Below are 15,343 nucleotides of genomic sequence, written 5' to 3'. Positions count from 1 at the left end.
GATAAGGCTATTAATTGCTACTAGTTATGATGGCTATGTTCTACCTTCACTGCTTTATGTATCTAAATATCAGTTGCTTGAGTGGTGTTGTGTGTGTAAATGAGCTTTGATAATTGAAAGTTTTTTGGTGCGTGGTTTTTCTGCTTGTCTGAAAGAGTACTTAACCATGTACATTGCAGTGAAATACTCAGGACACCTTCCTTCTCTCCCTCCCTTGTATACTGCCCTGATTCTGGGATGGACAATCTTTTTCCATCCCGTCTCTGCAATTTTAAAGACCATTTTTTAAAAGGCAGCTAACAGCATGATCCCAGATTCCACTACACAGCAGTATAATGATAGCACAAGATCCAGCATGTCAGTTCCATTGTTCAGCATTACAGAGCTGTCCCCATTCCCTGTGCAGGAACCGTGGCAATTAACAAGACTGTAATGCTGTACACAGCACTTAGGACAGGGGACCTTTGGCTCTGGCCCACCGGCAAGAGATAAAGGCCAGACTTGCACCATGCATTTAAAGTGGTACCATACCACTTTAAACAGATATGGCTTCCCCCAAAGAATCCTGGGAAGTGCAGTTTGTTATAGGTGCTGAGAGCTGTTGTTGTTGTTTAGTCGTTTAGTCGTGTCCAACTCTTCGTGACCCCATGGACCAGAGTATGCCAGGCACTCCTGTCTTCCACTGCCTCCCACAGTTTGGTCAAACTCATGCTGGTAGCTTCGAGAACACCGTCCATCCATCTCGTCCTCTGTCGTCCCCTTCTCCTTGTGCCCTCCATCTTTCCCAACATCAGGGTCTTTTCCAGGGAGTCTTCTCTTCTCATGAGGTGGCCAAAGTACTAGAGCCTCAGCTTCAGGATCTGTCCTTCCAGTGAGCACTCAGGGCTGATTTCCTTAAGAATGGATAGGTTTGATCTTCTTGCAGTCCATGGGACTCTCAAGAGTCTCCTCCAGCACCATAATTCAAAAGCATCCATTCTTTGACGATCAGCCTTCTGCTGAGAGCTGTTAGGATATCCCTATTCTCCTCACAGAGCTGCAATTACCAGAGTGGTTTAAAAATCAATCTCTCTTCCCAGGAAACTCTGGGAATTGTAGCTCTGTCAGGAGAATAGGAATCTTCTAACAACTTTCAGCATCCTTAGCAAACTACAGTTCTCAAGATTCTTTGGGGGGAGCCAGCAGCGTAGCTAGCTGCTCGGGCACCCGGGGCGGCGTGCACACCCTGCGCCCAGGGTGAACTACAGCTGGGGGGGCAGCGGGCAGACACAAGCCCCACACTGCCCCTTTGGGCAGTGCGGAGCCTGCAGGCGCCTGAGCCACTGTATCACTCCCAGGAGAGATGTGTGGCTTGGGCGCGCTGCAGGCCCTAGGCTTCTGGGCTGCAGGTCTCTGCTCTATTGACTGACTGTATGCCAAAGTTTCTGTTGTACGCAGCTCACAAAATGCTCCTTTCCCTAAGCCCTTGCCAGTTTTGCTGCCTGCTTCTTTCTTCACACCTGCCTGGGCTGCCTACTTATTGCAGGAATGGGAAATGTCTGCTGCCATCCAAATGCTGATAGGACTTCAATTCCCATCATCCCCAGACAGGATAATGGGAGTTGTAGTTCACCAACATCTGGATGGCCACATGTTCCCCAGTCCTGATATACTGGGTACTGGCCTCAACTTGTCTCTCTGACCTATGCTTTTTGCTTTCCTCCTCAGTCAGATACTTTGGCTCAGCCAGCTTGTTGAAAAAGGGCCAGCGCTGAGGAGACGCAGATCTCTCCACTCTCGTCCAGGGAGGCCCTGACTGACCCTGCATGGGATGGAGTGCCAGATCCCTTCTTCTGTCAGACAGACACAGAGAGAGGTTCAAGCTCGCCATTAGTAAGGTTTAAGTTTCAAAGGGGGTTGAGTTATGGGACAATCAGTTAACATGAAGCACATTAACCTTGCCAGAGCACAGCTATACATTACAGGCCTCTTTCATGTTTAAATATCATGGAATGATGTTCAAAGGAAGTTAAGAAGGCTACATTTCATTGTAGTAATATATGGGAAAACAGATAGGCCAAAAAAAAAAAATCTACCCAAACATGGATTTTCCATGTTACAGAGTGACTTTAGAATACCAATGAATAAATATGAATGAATGAACACACACACACACACACACACACACACACACACAGTGGGGGGGAGGCAAGAGTGACAGAAATCTAGGCAAACCATGTCCAGAGCAATGAATTAACACTTTCCAAAATTCCTAGCGAAAGCCATGTACAAGTCTTTTCTTTCATTCATTCAAAAAAGCGTTGGGAAGATCCCAAGGGGATGGGTGGCTTACCGAAAAAATAAGTGAAAAAAATAACGTGGGGGTGAATAGAAGTTCAAATAAGGCATTATATGTTGGGTTCTACACAAACCAGCTTCTCTCCTGGGGAAAATAGCAGCTGGAGGAGTTTTGTTTTTTGTTTGTTTTTGTCAGGACTGTGTGGTGAGGGTTAACCCCTCCACACTGTATGCCACGGTGCTGATCCTGAATAGGACAGCCTGTGGCTGTTATTTAAACAGGAGGAACTGGGTACTTTAAATGCAATCATGCATTTAGCATATAGCCTAGTTTGGCTCTGGAGGATTTCATTTACAAATCCTTAAAGCCTGAACATCCTCCCCTTCCTTGTATGACCTGTAGACACAATGCAAAGGAATAGGCAGGAAAAGCATTGAAGAACATAATTTAAACTCCATGTAATCCCAAAGGGGCTTTCACTAGAGTTCAAGCTTTCTTGATACAGTAAGAAAATACCAGGAGAAGAGACAGTCCTTGGTGTGTCCTTGGGGATTTGTGGGCAGGTAGGTCTCAGTGCACCAATAACATTTCAATTCAATGGAGATGTGTGCTTGAATGCATCCACAGCCTTCGCTAGAGATAGTCTTAATACTGGAAACTTATGCTGCATTCAGTCTCTGGGATAGAAGCGAAAGACAATTTCCCAGAGAATTTCTTGCTATGTCAGCAGTGCAGAACACAAAATTGCACTTTTTTTTTTGTCCTGCTAGTTTGGAACGACGACACATGCAGCAATCCTGTTGTCATCAGCCAAATTCTTCTCCATTGACACAACACAGTTAATATTAAAAGCTGATCCCATTCTGAGAAGCAATTGGCTGTCATTCAAATGCCTGGTGGTAAAGAAAGGTTTTTGACTGGTGCTGGAATAAATTCAGAATTGTCCCAGGCAAACGTCACTGGGGAGGGCGACTAAGAAAGCCCTCTCCTTCCTTGTCACTCTCCAAATTTCTTTCGGATGATGCACCTGTAGGTGAGCTAAGGGTCTGAGCAGACCTGCAGAAGAGGTATTCCTTATGGTACAGAGGTCCCAAGCCTAATGCTGTAGACTCTGTCGCAGTTAACAGGGTGGATCTCTGCACTGAACATTGCGCTAATAGCACACATACAGAATTATTCTGAAAATAAGGCACCCGAGTCCAAATGTCCTAAGAGAAGAAAGTGCCACAGGAAATATAGCAATGTTGGTATCCATGCAAGTTGAGATAGTTAAATGAGGTGAAAGGTAAACAAGGGGCTGGTGCAGGTATACCCTGATCTCTAAGTTATTTAAGGAGATTTGATTTTGGGTAGGATTTAACTACATCTTGGCAAAATTCAAATGGCACAATTCAAAATCAGACCTGTTGTGACAAGTCAATCACGGGGAAAGCAATGGAACGTTTGGGATAACAATTGTTCAGTGTGACATCATATAACTTTTCCCAACATCACAACGGCTGCTCAATAAATTGCTGGCATTGCCTAATCACCTCACAAACTTCATGCAAACAAATCAGGATGAATGCTCAATAAAGGAGTCACTTGGAAAAGACTTCAGAGATAAGCTCAGCTGTTTGAATCCCCGTGACGGGGTGAGCTCCTGTTGCTCGGTCCCAGCTCCTGCCCACCTATAGCAGTTCGAAAGCACATCAAAGTGCAAGTAGATAAATAGGTACCGCTCCGGCGGGAAGGTAAACGGCGTTTCCGTGCGCTGCTCTAGTTTGCCAGAACGCGGCTGAGTCATGCTGGCTACATGACCCGGAATCTGTATGCCGGCTCCCTCGGCCAATAAAGTGAGATGAGCACAGCAACCCCAGAGTCGGCCATGACTGGACCTAATGGTCAGGGGTCCCTTTACCTTTTTAAGGCAGTCCAGACTATTTGAGCAGTATAGGCACCTTATGCTCAAAGCACATGACTTCCCCCAAGGAATCTTGGGAACTGAAGTTCATCCTGCACAGAGCTACAACTCTCAGCACTCTTAACGAACTTCAACTCCCAGGATCCTTTGGAAAAAAGTCTTGCGCACCAACTCTCCAGGGTGTGCGGCGACGAAAGGTGCCTTGGCCCTTTTTAACTTCGGATGCCACGGACTGAACTTGGGACCTTCTGCATCATGTGATGCAGATGCTCTAGCACTGCACTAGAGTCCAGTTTTTGGAATGGCAGCAGGTCAGGTTCCCCTTGCACCCGACGCCAAAAATAAAAAATAAAACAGCGTATCTATTACTGTCCCAAGTAATATGAGCGACGCTTTATTCTCGAAAACCCCTTACCCATTTTGATTGTTATGGTCAATGCTTGTCTCGCATTTGCTTGTTTCTCATTTGTTAATTACCTGATCTCTTGTCTGGGGACAGCCAAGCTGAAGGTGCATAAAGCAGCGTGTTTACGATTATTTTAAGCAAGTGCCGGTCCCACCCGCCCCCCCACTCGCCCACCTCTTCTCCATGCAATAAAACCGTTGTTTGCAGCGGGAGGGAAGGGCCTTTGAGCAACGTGGGGGTCTGCCGGGGCGGATCTCCCATGCAAATCTCCGCCCCGCCCCCAGGCCGAGGCATGCAGACCCCGGAGAGGCAAAGCTCAGACCCCAGCGTGGCTTTTCCCGTCTGGATCTAGCGCGGGCTCCTCGGTCCTGCAGCTTTGCGCACTTGCCAGCTCTGCTCCCCTGCCCCATGGAAAGGCTGGGAGGAGTCCAATAGCTGCGGAGAAGAAGAACGGCGAAGCCAGCTTCCAGTGAGGAACAGAAGACCCCGAGAAGCGAGGCGGGGTCCCTCAGAGAGAGGGGGGCGTGGGCAGCAGCGTCCCTGGATCGTCGCGCGTAGGTTTGCCTTCTAGTTTCAAACTAAAGGACCTCTCTCTGTCTCTGTCTCTCTCTCCCAGCTCTACCCAACTGCCTCCTGTTGCTGCCTCAGTTTCCTCAGGCATGGTGCTGCTCGCCTGGAACACTTTTCTAATTCTTTCCTGGCTGCCCCTTGTTGCAGGTGGATTCCCCGAAAATGTCAGGTTAGTATCAAAAAGGGGCAGGGGGGTTATGGGGGTTTCTACCGCTTTATATCTGTTCCTTTGGAGCCAGTGTTTTTGTTTTAATGCATATTTTGTGTTTCTCATTTGGTATTTTTATGTCAAGAGCCGCCCTGTGATCTTCGGATGGAGGGTGGTGTACAAATTTAATATAAATAGGTTTAAATAAGAGAGTGGGTGGGGTTTCTCTCGGGCACTTGTCTGCCAGTCTTTGCGGCTAGGAGGCACTCGCCAAGGGCTGGTTCAAAGCAGCAATTAATTCACCTGGAAGCTGAATCTGTGACCTGCCTCTCCTGAAATTTATTCTGATGGGTGCTCTGCAGTGCTTGGTCTGCTAGGGCTTTTTCACGCGGGATGCCAGAGAACCTGAGTGAGAAATACAGCTGGGAATTGCAGCTCTGTGAGGGGAATGCGTGCAGAGTGCATTTTCAAGTGATCACAGCCCGTGCCTGTGGATCTAGGAGACAGGGCTTCCACCTTGCCGGATGTTGTTTGAAAGAACTTTGCGTGGCAAGCAATTCTCTTTTGGGGAAAAGAACAAACCAGTAGTTTAAAGGTGTGGCTGCTCTGAGGCTAGTGCCGTGGTGAGTGTTCCTAATCTATACACCTGATTTAGTGAGGATTTCGATGAGAGTAGTGCAGAAGATAATGCCAGAAGTTGTGTCTGCATGCTGTATACCTTAGAAGAGGGGCCAAGGTCAGTGTGCAAGGGATTGCATCTTTCTCTCTCTCTCTCTCTCTCTCTCACACACACACACACGTGTTTCTCCTCTTCTTGATGCCACCCCTCCCTTTCTTCATAGAATCATAGAATTATAGAACTGGAAGAGATCCTGAGGGTCATCTAGTCTAACCCCCTGGAACGGTAGTGGTGCCTTCCTCTGCTTCCCCTTGCCACGCCCAATTCCTCCTCTCCTTCCCACATTAGTGGGAAGGCAGTTTATCTCCACCTCTTCTGTCTTGCCTCAGTGTCTTGTTCCGAGGAAGGACCAGGGTAAGGTGGGGAGTCCTTATTCTGTGTGTGGTGATTGTGGTGGCACAAGTACCCTCCTGGTCACCACCCCCAGAATGCCTTCCTTTGAGGAAAGACACACACACACACACACACACACACACACCCCTTCCTCACTGGGTGGGTGGGTCATCAGCATCACCAGAGTGCAATAATGTAGTGAGTGGTGGACCTGGGGAGGGGGGGGCATCCGTTTGCTGCTTTCCTGCGTTCATCTCCTGAGACAATTGTCTCATTCTGCTTCGTGGTTATTCCACTTGCAGGGCAGCTCAGTTGTGCCTTGCCTCTTCAACAGCTGATTTCATGCGTTTGCCATAGAATACTGTATACCATAATATGTAGCTGAACCTTGCAAGGGATGTTGTATGTTAAGCCTGATCCGGAAGTGTGTGAGGAGTTCTGTCCAAATCAAAGGGGCAGGTGGTGTTCTTAAGCAATAGCCTAACTCCCTCATGGGATCCAGACAGACTTACACAGCATTTGAAATTGCATGTGGGCAATTGGATATTCCCAGTAAACTGTCCTGTCCTGTGTGTTTCTGGCCTGGCCACACAGTATTTAAATGTACTGGCAGCATCCTCAAATATGGGGATAGGTGAGCTGAAATCAAACCTGAAAGTTTAACTCAGTGAGTTAAAAAACCCCTCTGGTAAAACATAGTTTCGAGAGCAAGTACAAATTACCATTATAGAAGTGGTCTGAGTCACTCATTATGTTTTAAAATGTACACCTTTAAAAACCTGCATATGAAATGGATAGACTCGTTTAGCTTTATATCCCGCTTGGTCCTGAGCCTGCCAAAAAAGCCATAGCTTCCCGACCCTTATTCCAAACCACAGTTCCAAACCAAAAGTGGCCAGTATTGACAACCTGGGATCAATGGGATTATGTGAAGGGATCAAAAGGGCATCAAAAAGGGTCTAGAGGTAGAAAAGAAGTTTCTGAGGTATACTGCAAAAACTTTGATTAGGAACTATGAGAAATAAAGGGCATATACACCGTATATATAATATTGCCAATGAGGAACCTCTTTATTTAATAAGTTGAATTCACAGAATACAACAGTATTCCTTACATGTTATGATTCCTAGCAATGGCAATTGGTGATGAATAAAGGTTGCTTATATATTGGTATTTCATTTACATTTCTAAGAATTTTGCTTCTAAGTCATCAAGCGTCAGTGAGCTCAGATGTTTGGGAAGCCCTGCTCTAAACCTGACTTCCTTAACTTGACACTGTCCAGATGTTTTGGACTTCCAACTCCCATCAGCCCTACCCAGCGCAGCCCCAAAACATCTGGTTGGCACCAGGTAGGGGAAGGCAGCTTAAGCTCCCCCCCAGTGTTACTGGATGCCATTCCCTCCCATTTTGATGCTCTGGGGCTTCCTTTAAATGGTACACCTGCCTGAGTTCTTCCACTTGCTTCTTCCCCTCTTTCCTGCTCCTGTTAACTAACTAAACCTCAGCTCTTTTTCCTTCTGTGTGGTCTGCTGGCTGTTTCTCCTGCCTCCTTTCAAGAAACATGGGAGCTAGAAGCATTCCACACCAATTGGCGCTCTGGCATTCTTCCTTTCACTCATCCCCATCCAGACTCTCCAGTTTTCTCTACCGTAAGGGATTTTGGGTAGGGAAAGCAGAATCACACTACCTTTCTTTGTACAGCAAGGTTTTTAAATAGGGAGTGGGGAAGTCACATTTTGACGTAAAGAAATCGGCGGTGACCTCCCTGCCTCAATCCAGGAGGAGCAGGAGGAGGAGTGAGGAAAGCTCTTGAAGAAGATTCCTAGGAGGCGTTTCTGTTCTGAGCCCAGCATCAGTATAGCTGGAAGAAGAGAGGTCTCTAAGGGAAAATCTCTTGTCTTGAGACCACTAATGGGAAAAGAGTGTATTTTCCAGCATCTGGTGATTCCTCAGAAGCATTTGGACATCGAAGAAGCAAGTGGCAACCTCCTCCATCACATCCCTCGTTAGTTGTCTCCTTTCTACCTTTGTCTCTCACCTGACCCTAGAGGTCCCTGCTCTAGTTTACATCATTATGTTTTGAAGCCAGTAAATCAGTATTGGGGCAGTGCTTGAATTACAGGGAGCTGAGGGTGCCTGGTCCCTCCAGTTACTGCTTTTATAAGGCAATGGAAGCATGGTTGGCCAACCATGGAAGTTGAGGTTTTCCTACTTTCCTCTTCCCTCAACATTTCAAGCACTGTGTGGAGGGAGATAAAGGAAAATTGAGTAACATATGAGTTTCTTCTAAATTCTCCTGGAAGAATAAATAAACCACACCATGTCTTATTTAAAAATGCTGTTGATCATTTAGCTACTTGGAGCTCACAAAGATATAAAGCTCTGGGAGAGAAAGAGAGGTTCCAGTGTGTACTTTGAGTTGGTTTCCTTTAAATGAAGTGACTGGAGGCATTACTGTGGTAAAAGTTTTTATTTTTACATATATGTAGGTTGAGTATAAGCTGAGGGTTCACAGCATTAACACTCCCAACAGATTCTACTCCCGCATTCATGGTTTTTTTAGGGGCTACCAGTGTCACACTATTGGATCCTTATAAAGGACAAGTTGGGCCTCTGTGTCTCTTTCTACCTTAGTCCCCTTAAAGGTAAAGGTAAAGGGATCCCTGACCATTAGGTCCAGTCGTGACCGACTCTGGGGTTGCGGCGCTCATCTCGCTTTATTGGCCGAGGGAGCCGGTGTTTGTCCGCAGACAGTTTCCGGGTCATGTGGCTAGCATGACTAAGCTGCTTCTGGCGAACCAGAGCAGCACACGGAAACGCTGTTTACCTTCCCACTGGAGCGGTACCTATTATCTACTTGCACTTTGATGTGCTTTCGAACTGCTAGGTGGGCAGGAGCTGGGACCGAACAACAGGAGCTCACCCCATCGTGGGGATTCGAACCGCCGACCTTCTGATCAGCAAGTCCTAGGCTCTGTGGTTTAACCCACAGCGCCACCCGTGTCCCTTTAGTCCCCTTACTACCAGTTTATTGCTCACTTTCACATCTACACTTTGATGAAATCACTTCCCACACGAAGAGGGTAAGCTTAGCTCTGATTCCCAAATTGTTCTCTCCTTCCTGAAGAATCCATCCTTTGAGAGGCACCTCCTTGAGGAAAACAAGATAGTTGACCCCTCTGTCAGTGTCATCAAGATAATCTTCAGTGATGCTGCTGGTTCCATTAACCTCCGCTGACCAGACCGCTGCAACAGACCCGTCTGGTAACTTTCAGACTACTGCCTCCTAATCAATGCGTATGTACTGATCTAGAAGTAAGCCCTATTAATTAGGATTGCACCTTAAATGAATGAGTTAAAAAATATTTGACCAGGAACATGAAGAAATCATTATCATCTATGGGTGGTTGGAAATAAGAGCAGGAAGTCACAAAATTAGAATCAGCTTAGAAAAAGTGAAGCCAAAGTATCTAAAAAGAAAGTTTTAAAAAAACACAGGAAATGTGGAAATTTGTAGAAGATAAATGACAATAAATAAAAGGGGTTTTTGGAAATCTCTAGGAAATAAAGCAATAAACTTTTGGGATTTGCATTTAGCAGAAGATTTCAAAAGAAGTAAATATTACATAAGGCAGGCGCTTTGACTGTACTCTATTTGGCGCCTCCTAAAAGCATTTTTGTTTAGACAAATCTACCCAGATTGCTGGTGTGTGTTTAGTTTATTGCTGGTTTTAATTTTTTATTGTTTTAACTGTTTATACCAATAATTTTATTGATTTATCTCTTTTGTAAACTGCTTTGAGGGTTTTTAAAACAATCAAACACTATATAAACTTTATGAAATAAAGAAATAAATATTTTCTCTAATTTTGTAGCCTATCAAGTTTGTCAAAAACCTTAAGGAATAACTTTAAACTTATTGCTGTACTCTGGAGTAGTTCTTATGACATAAATGTAATTCCTACAAAGTAAGTAGTCTGAGACCTTGTAAGAAAAGCCTCATGAACTATGTGTCATAATTCCATGGAAATTGAACAGCTCTGACAACATTGCAACTCTGAGCGAGTGAATCCCAAAGCTAAGCAAATGCACAGACCTAAACTAAAAACAGCAGTCAAAGGGAAAGCTAGAGTGAAAAGTTCTCAGCCCTTTCCAACTTTGTAGATGCTGCACTTTGTATGAGTCCTTGCTTTCTTTGCATGCATGCATGATGGAATCGGTGTGATGTGCTATCACAGGACCTATTGTACACACATGGTTTGCCTTCCGTATGAAGAATGATTCCAGAGTCTGCAAGGTTGGCAGCTTTTCTGTAAATTGAAACCATTTTAACATGTATATAAAGATTTTCATGCATGGAGATCTGCATTGTCGCCACACACTAATTGCGGCAGATCAGTGTTTGTTTCCGATCAGTTAGCAGCTGCAAAGGTAATTGGAACCTGCCAGATTCTGGTAAGCATGGCTTTTTGAAAAATTGAAGTTGGTTCTGCTGTTGGTGAATCACAAATATACTGCTAAATTTTACCTTGTGAGAAGTTCAGCAGTAGTCCTGGTATATGCCTGGACTAGGCAGTGGGGAATGTTGGAACTCTTTTCTTTCTGTTAATGTGCTTAGCATGTTTTATTTATATGCAATGTGGATGTCATTTCCACTCGATTGACCACTACCCCCCTGCAACTCAGAAGTATCTCTTCAGGGTTTCTGGTTTCCTTTTGATAGTCTACAGTATCTCCCCTTAAGCCTAAAAATGTATTGGAAGAAAATCTGGAGCTATTTGATGCTGACATGCGATTTTTGCTTTTAATTTTAAGAGGGAGAATAAACCACAAGTTTCTTTTAAAGTATCAGTTGGTTATTATTATTTTTTTGTGAGGTTTGGACTTGGTTGTTTTCCCCCCCCCCCTTGGAAACTTTCGAGGATTTAATGCACTAAATATGTTTACCAGCAGTGTTTGGAAGCACAACATTGCAGCTTTTTCTAATTTTCATTGTCATCAATATCCCACAATCATTTCCAGTTTAAAAAGACAGCCCAATCATAAATGTGTTTACTCAGGGCTTCTTCTTGTTTTTTTAAGCTGGAACCTGCCAGAACTCAGTCCTTGCGCCTCTCAGGTGGGTGCAATTGCCATTCTAAGAAAAAGAGGGTGTTCAAGGTGTTCAAGGTGACTTCTGGTACTTCTTTTTCGAGAAAAATAGCACCGTGTTTATTTGGAAACAAGACTCACTGGGTCAAACTGTTGCTGACTTCCTTGTAATTATGATGGCAGCCATGGCATCATGCAGAATTCCTACACTTAATGGCCAGGAAGTAGCAAACTATATCTTCATACAAATTGGCAGCCACACATACCCCCACCCTTGACATAGCAAACCACTTTTGAAACTGAGGTGACAATTTTAAAAATCCTATGACGTGGCATAAACACCTGCTGTTCAAGGTGTGTGTGTGTTCTTAAAATCCTACAGGCTTCTGGGTATGCTTGAGTTAGCAATTTGGATGCAAGTCCAATGTTCCTACATCCCATGCTGAATATCACTGGTGCTTCAGCATATAGGCTGAAGCTGTTGATTCTTTGATGATGATGACATAAACATTTTTTAATAGTACCATAGAGCACAAAGTATAATATAACAGTGGGATTTAAAACCTATACAGCTTTTCTATTTAACCTTTATCATTTAAGTTTGAAAATAGTAAGGATAATTTTTTTCAGGGGGGTGGAGGAACTGAACCACGTTTTTTTTCATTCTGCGTTTCCCATTGCTAATAGCAAAGTTATATAGTAACACAATCCACAAAATAATGTTCCCGATAGCCTCTGTTTAGGAATGAATGACAGCAAGATTAAGTGGATTTGTCTTTTTGCTATCAGCTCCATCCAGGCTTATTAACCAAGCCATGTAAAAAGTTTTTTTTAATAAAACAAAACAATTTATTTCTCTCATATTTCTTTCCCTAGGAAGCTCTACTACACATAAGGTTTGTGGCTGAATTAATCATGTTTATCTCCAGAGACAATCCATGGTTTCGTTTTACCTTTATGAAAGTTCATAGGAAGTTCATAATTGGATGGCCATAACTATTCTATGGAGAGAAGGCCGAAGGAAATGTCACAAGGAGTTCTGTGATTCTCTCTGCTGCATTTTTTCCCCCTTAACCAAAATCAGCTGAAGGAGATTTGACCTGGAAAGTGATCAGAAGGGAAAGGGTTTAAGTCTACTAGGATTTGCAGGTGCTCAGGTTGCCTTTGGTTTAAACCAGGCATAGGCAAACTCGGCCCTCCAGACGTTTTTGGGACTACAATTCACATCATCCCTGACCACTGGTCATGTTCGCTAGGGATCATGGGAGTTGTAGTCCTAAAACATCTGGAGGGCCAAGGTTGCCTATTCTTGGTTTAAAGAAACAGACCCAAAGCATAGGAGAATGAATCACAGACACCTTGCAATTTGCCTCTTATTTTATTTATGTACAAACTTTTTTAACAGCACCTTTCTTGGTAAAATGATTTATGTGAACACTATTCTTGCTGCTATGTATAGATTCATATCGGAATTTAACTGCAAAGGTGGCAGAAATGGCTGCGAAAATGGGTGCACATCATTTTATAACCACAGAATCTAGGTTTCTTAGTAGGTTTCATAGGCTGACGCTCAATGTGTGATGCTAAAAACTTACATCTGTGCACCAAATGTCTTTGTGTGCTTTCAAATTCAGCAAATTAGAACTGGAGGAAAATCATTAGATTTTGTGCTTTTATTTGCTGTTTATTTAATTGAGAACCAGCAGCAACACTGGCTGCTAAGGGCAGAGATGTACATCTTAACACAGCTGGTGTAAATCTTTAGAGTTAAGGAAATTTGGATATATATGCAGGACATAGATGGAAGGCCACCTTAGAACCTCATGCCTGTCCCTCTGAAATCCTTGAAAAGGGGCAGAGGATTTAGAAGCTTAACAAATAGAAGATAACCAGCATTTTTGCTGGAGGGAGCAAGTCAGTTCTGCTGCAGTGAACCACATAGGCAGATAACACTTGCGATTAAGGTGCTTCAGGAGTGTTTAATTTCAGTTACTTCAACAGAACACCAGTGTGGCCAGCCTACGCAATGGAGAAATGGAACATCTTTCCAGGTCCTGGTGCTGTAGGGGATCCGTTAATTCATCTGTTCTATTTTATGCACAGCTCACGAGGTCGTAGGCAACTCCTAACCATGAATCAACCTGGAGTCTGCCGCTATGGCTCTAAGCTTGACTGCTGCTATGGCTGGAAAAGGAATAGCAAAGGGCACTGTGAAGGTAATAGCAACAACCTTTCATTCCCTTGTCTCCAGAAATATATCCCTAAATTTGAATGGATTTGACTTCCTGACGGGCCTGCCAGTGGTTTCGAAAATAAAGAAATGAAAGCTGCATAGTTCTGTTTGAGGGTTTAAAATGACAAGACAGGGTTAAGTGAAAATGTTCTGTTGCAAAAAAAAAAAGTATTCTGATCATTTTAACTGATTTGCTGTACAGCACAGAACAACCATTAATCATTTAACAGATGCCACATACCATACTCTATCCATTTATATACATGGATGAGAAGAAAACAGTCCATTAATGTTAACTGGTACATATCATATTAGCACTATTGTAGTAACTGCCACAGCACATAGCATCACAATTACTATATGAAAAAAATGCAATTTTCTGTTTATTTTTAACTTGTGGTATAATGCTTCATCTTGTTTCCACCCTCCCTCCTATTAGTCCTGGGCAGATGCTGTACTTTCCAGGGTAGCCAAAATTCCTGATTTCCTGGGCTCATTCCATAACAAGTTCACAAATGTAGCTCATGGAAGAAAAGAGCTGCAGCTATTATACAAAATGAACCACATATCTTAGAGGAGTCTAAGTTGTGACTTGTAGAGTCCACAAATAGAATAGAATATAAAACAAAAAAGTTTTATCCTAGGATAGAGTTGCCCAACTAGCCAGAAGACAAGCAAATAAAATGGCTTTGTGTGATTTCCCCCACATCCACAGATACTCTGCTTTCATTTGGACAACAACAGTAAGGCTGAAAGTGGGGTCTTGTCGTCTGGGCATACACACTGTCCAGGCTTGCTCTCCGGGGAGGTCACTTCAGTGCTGCTAACATAGTTGTTTCACTTCACACCAAGAGCCACACTCCATTCATTCACTCATTCATTCATTTTGATTTGCACATGTGTGCCAGGGAGATGTGGCCTAGTGGAACTAGCTTTGCACCCATGTGATGCAGGCATAGTTTAAAATGGCTCCTGTGTACTGCTGAAGATGGTGGATAGGTGACACAGGAAGGAAGGCAGTGAGTGCAGTGACAACACCATTTGAAGACAAGCCTAGTGTTTCCTGGCAGCCTCACCCCACTTAGGGAAAAGAAAAGGTTGTGGCAGGGAGTACTGCTTAAACGGTCAGGAAGGTGGAGCCAGAAATGCTCATCTCAGGTCAGATCCAGTATTATTATTATTATCATCTTCTTAAATTAAATTTCAATACAGTGGTACCTTGGTTTACGATCAGTCCTGTTTATGAACTATTCGGTTTACGAACTCCACAAAACCGGAAGTAGTGTTCCTGTTTGCGAACTTTAGCTTGGTCTAAGAACGGAAGCTGAACGGTGGAAGGCCACTGGCAGCGGGAGGCCTAATTAGGGAAAGCGCGCCTCGGTTTAAGAATGGATTTGGTTTAAGAACGAAGTTCAGAAACCGAGGTACCACTGTATTGCCTTTCATCCAATGACCACAGGCCAGTTTACATTATTAAAACACCAAAATAGATAACATAGAAACAACTAAAACACCCTCCCCCCAGTTTAATAGGCCAAAGATTGTATAATTATCTGAGGCCTGGGAGAAGAGGAATGTTTTTGCTTAGTGCCTAAAGATCTGTAGCAAAGGCGCCAGGAGAGAACGTTCCACAAGTGAGATGCCACCACAGAAAAGGCCTTTTCTCATGTTGCCGTCCACCGGACCTCACATGGAGGAGGC

The 15,343-nt window shown here is 44.0% G+C and overlaps 1 protein-coding gene across 2 annotated transcripts in view; it reads left to right on the top strand.

The window, feature by feature from the left end:
* The first annotated feature begins 1,735 nt into the window (after nucleotides 1-1,735).
* The window catches only part of EGFL6 (EGF like domain multiple 6), a 41,334-nt gene continuing 27,726 nt past the window's right edge, over nucleotides 1,736-15,343 (top strand). The window contains exons 1-3 of one of the 2 annotated variants that reach the window (XM_081001356.1): nucleotides 1,736-1,872; nucleotides 5,204-5,326; nucleotides 13,513-13,625. In XM_081001356.1, the coding sequence (XP_080857482.1) occupies nucleotides 1,811-1,872; nucleotides 5,204-5,326; nucleotides 13,513-13,625 (298 nt within the window). In that variant the 5' untranslated portion in view covers nucleotides 1,736-1,810. Of the gene's footprint in view, nucleotides 1,873-4,360; nucleotides 4,493-5,203; nucleotides 5,327-13,512; nucleotides 13,626-15,343 lie in introns of those variants that run through there. The other variant, XM_081001357.1, reaches the window with a different exon arrangement.

This window comes from Podarcis pityusensis, assembly GCF_964106645.2.
Source record: "Podarcis pityusensis genome assembly, chromosome: 4".
Classification (NCBI taxonomy): Eukaryota; Metazoa; Chordata; class Lepidosauria; order Squamata; family Lacertidae; genus Podarcis; species Podarcis pityusensis.
The sequence above is the reverse complement of the archived record's forward strand: the minus strand, read 5'-3'. Positions and strand labels throughout refer to the sequence as shown.